Genomic DNA, 3,912 nt, shown 5'->3' with positions numbered 1-3,912 from the left:
ATGATTACTAATCCACACTTAAAGTGTAAAGACTGTGGCAAATCAGAGCACATATGGTAACTACCATTTATTGCGTGAAAGATTAATGTGTCCACTACTGGAGTAAGGTCATTTAAAGAGTTAAACATGAAAATTTCTTTTCATTTCATAGTGCAGATTCTCTCAGTCTCATTTTCTTTCATTATATACTACAAATTAAATCACATGTTTTCCATATATCTGTTTATATTTATAAAATTATGCTCATGCTTACAGTATACTTAATACATTTATATTATGTTTTACTTTTTAACTTACATAATTATGATACAGAACTTTTTAGATGAATTTTATAATTAACATTTTTTTAATTTTATAAATTACAAAGAAAGAAGTACAATTCCAGTCAAAATTATTAAAGTAGTTTATTATATTAGTTATTTCTCTATTGCTGTGAGGATACACCTGTCCAAGAGAACATTCTTTTTCATACATTGTATTCAGATCATGTTTCTTTTTCCTCTACTCCTCCTAAATTGGTAAATGACAAAAGATCTTTTGTTTTCTTGCTTGTTTTATTCTTCATAGTAAGTGTTCACTACTAAAAAGTAAAGTTCTTCTCTCTCATTGTGTTTTTATAGAATATTCTGTTAAGAAAACCCACTGACTGAACTCTCTACCAGGAAAAAACTAAAGGCTTTATTATTACTGTACGAAACAAATATTATTGCAATTTCTGCAAGAATTTTTCTTCATAAAATACATAATTCTAATTTTAATTCCTTGATTAGAGGCAAGAGAAAGTTTTTTAAAAGCTAACTTTTCAATGCATACTGTCAAGCCCTTGAAAAAAATCAAGTACTGACTAAAAAACATATTCACATGGTTTTATGTAAAATTTATTTTAATGTCTGAAAAAACAGTACTGACAAAAATGTATAATTTTAAGCAAAAAATGTTTAAAATCTTTACATTTATCTTTGTTTTGCAAAATAAAGTCGTTTAAAAAAAAAGCTAACTTTTCACACTTGGGAAACTTAAATAAAACTTGGATTATTTTATTTAATGATGAAACCTTTGCAGATTTAAAAGATGCTAACTGAGTGATTTCATCTCTACAAATGTGATCTCTGGACATTTTTTTTTTATTCCTCTGGTTCTTAACAGATCTCTTATAAAGGAGTCACATCAATGGCTGACAGAAATTTGACTGTGATAACTGAGTTTATCCTCCTGGGTCTGACCGAGGACCCGGTATTGAATACTGTTCTCTCTGTGCTGTTCCTCTTAATTTATGTCATTACCGTAGCAGGCAATTTGTGGATTATTGTGATAATTTTAGCTACTGACCAGCTTCATTCCCCCAAGTACTTTTTCCTTAGTCACTTGGCTTTCTTGGATTTCTGCTATTCATCAGTCTTTCTTCCCAAAATGCTGATAAACTACTTGTTAGGACAAAACAGCATCTCCTACCATGCCTGCCTTCTACAGTATTCCTTTGTGAACATGTTACTGACTGCAGAATGCTTCCTCCTGGCTGCAATGGCCTATGATCGATATCTTGCCATATGCTGTCCACTTCACTACAGAGGACTTATGACCCCCGCGGTGTGCATCTACCTTGTATCAGCCTCTTATCTGCTGGGGTGCGCTAACTCACTTACCCACTTGAGGAGCCTTCTCAGTTTGACTTTCTGCGGTCCCAATGTCATTGACCATTATTTCTGTGACATTCCATTGCTTTTTCAGCTCTCCTGTTCTGACTGCCATGACAGTGAGGTTTTATTCATTGTTCTATCTGGTGCTACGTCCATAATTACTTTTCTGATAGTAGTTAGTTCCTATCTGGGTATTCTTATTACTGTCCTGAAAATACATTCTGCCAGGGGAAGTTATAAAGCTCTATCTACATGTACCTCTCATCTGACTGTAGTGACTCTCTTCTATGGAACAGTGATATTTACTTACCTAGGAACCAGCTCCAGCTTTCCCCAAGATACAGAAAAAATCTTATCTGTGTTTTATACACTTTTGCTGCCAGTACTAAATCTTTTGATATATAACGTGAGAAATAAAGAGGCCAAAGAAGCTATGAGAAGAATGATTCAGAGAAAAATATTTGCTCAGTAAAATGAAGCTTAGATGTTTAAGACACATTTATTAATTCTATTAACTATGTAGTTAAATACCTACAGGGTTTCAACTATGGGCAATTAAGATATTTTAAAAGGTCTTTATGTTCAAATATATTCATATTAGAATTTTAATTTTAATGTTATTAACATAATTTATTATTCATTATAATTTTATGATCCTATATATGTGACATATGTGCCATTATATATTATATATAATATGAAGCTATTATATATAATATGTAATATTATATGATCACCATTTACCATTACAACAGGACACGTTGTTTTTGTACCTACACCCCTCAGTTTGGAAGTTCTTTTGAGGGCAGATTCAAGTTGCTCCAAAAATTACATCAATGTTTCTAATGGAATATAGGTAAGGCCTTAAATATATCAAAAGAATATTGATTGACTAGAAAGCAAAGTTTATTCATATTCATTGGGACCACATAAAGAATGCACTTTCTCAACAATTACATACACAATTATATATATGTACATGTAGTTTAATAATTGAAGGGGTGACAGAATGAAAAACAAATGAGATTTCTTGAAAAACTAAAAGCAGCGTTTTTGTAGATAGGAAGCATAAATAGTGCTTGATTCATGCTATAGCAAGGACACTATTCTGTCTTCTTCTCTAACAACAATAAAGCCCCAAATAAGAAGAATCATTGTACTTTCTTTCTCTCATAACGTGAAGATTGAAAAATCAGTGTATTATTGCCTTTTCTGTTTTGTCAGACTTCTGCATTAGCTACAGATAAGGGTACTCTGACAGAAGATTTGGTTTTGTTTTGAGTTTTTTTATTATTATTTTGATGTTGTTTGCCTTGCAGATTTTCATAAGTATTTTATTAACTTATTTCATGTCAGTAATATCTACTTTCCATTTTTGAAATTCTCAAATTATAATTCTGAAAAATATAATGTCCTTTATAAAATACTGATTCAATTTTTTTGTCATGAGCTGTTTTAGAATAAAATTGTCTTCAAAAACAGAGGGAGAAAGAAGATAAGTCACATAAATATTCATAATTAATGAGGAGAACTTATTACAGATACAAATGTATGTACATTAGTTTGTGTTTACTGCTCCTCAAGCCTAAACAAATTTATCAATGATACCACTCAGGTCAAAGGACTTGAGCATGTAGCACAAGCCATACAGGACCTGATTCTGAAAGACAGATACCAAGACATGCTAATTGATGCTCACAGATAAGCCTTCACACAGTTCACATTAATAAACCTCATTTATTTATTATATTTTCTCTACCATCTTTTATCTAGAAATATAGAAATTGCATTATCCTTTCAACAAGCATATTATTTTTTCTCTCTTTTAAGTTTTACTTGTTTCAGATGAATAGAATTACTGCAACATTAGTGCACATGTAATTGATTGATTATCCCAGAGTATACTGAAACTCACTAAAAATCAAAACTTAAAAACTTCCTCAAAATGATGTAGTCTTCTGAAATTCCATTTTATCTAAAAATTAAAATGATACTCAGAACAATGTGTTTCTTATATTCATATGTGATTTTTCTTACCTGTTTATTCTGCATGCAAAACTTTGCTCCTCATTGCTGCTCTGTCTAGACAAGGAAGCACACAGTGAACATGCTATCTGACATATTTGTAATATTAGTAATAAGATTGCAAAATAAAAGTTGTATTGATGTGTTTAGAATAATAAATAGCTCAAATAATCATGTATATAGAGAAACAAACCTCAGACTTTAATTATGCCTATGGATTTTCATTTTCACACACTGACAAGTATTTATT

General features: G+C 30.9%; 1 protein-coding gene across 1 annotated transcript; it reads left to right on the top strand.

Moving 5' to 3' along the window:
* Positions 1 to 1,170: 1,170 nt before the first annotated feature.
* Positions 1,171 to 2,109, top strand: LOC308429021 (olfactory receptor 5J3-like; the record flags this gene model as incomplete). Its single annotated transcript, XM_080927667.1, has 1 exon — positions 1,171 to 2,109. One exon carries the CDS (start codon positions 1,171 to 1,173, stop codon positions 2,107 to 2,109), a length of 939 nt encoding a protein of 312 aa, XP_080783793.1.
* Positions 2,110 to 3,912: the final 1,803 nt, after the last annotated feature.

This window comes from Micromys minutus (assembly GCF_963924665.1).
Source record: "Micromys minutus genome assembly, chromosome: 13".
Classification (NCBI taxonomy): Eukaryota; Metazoa; Chordata; class Mammalia; order Rodentia; family Muridae; genus Micromys; species Micromys minutus.
The sequence above is the reverse complement of the archived record's forward strand: the minus strand, read 5'-3'. Positions and strand labels throughout refer to the sequence as shown.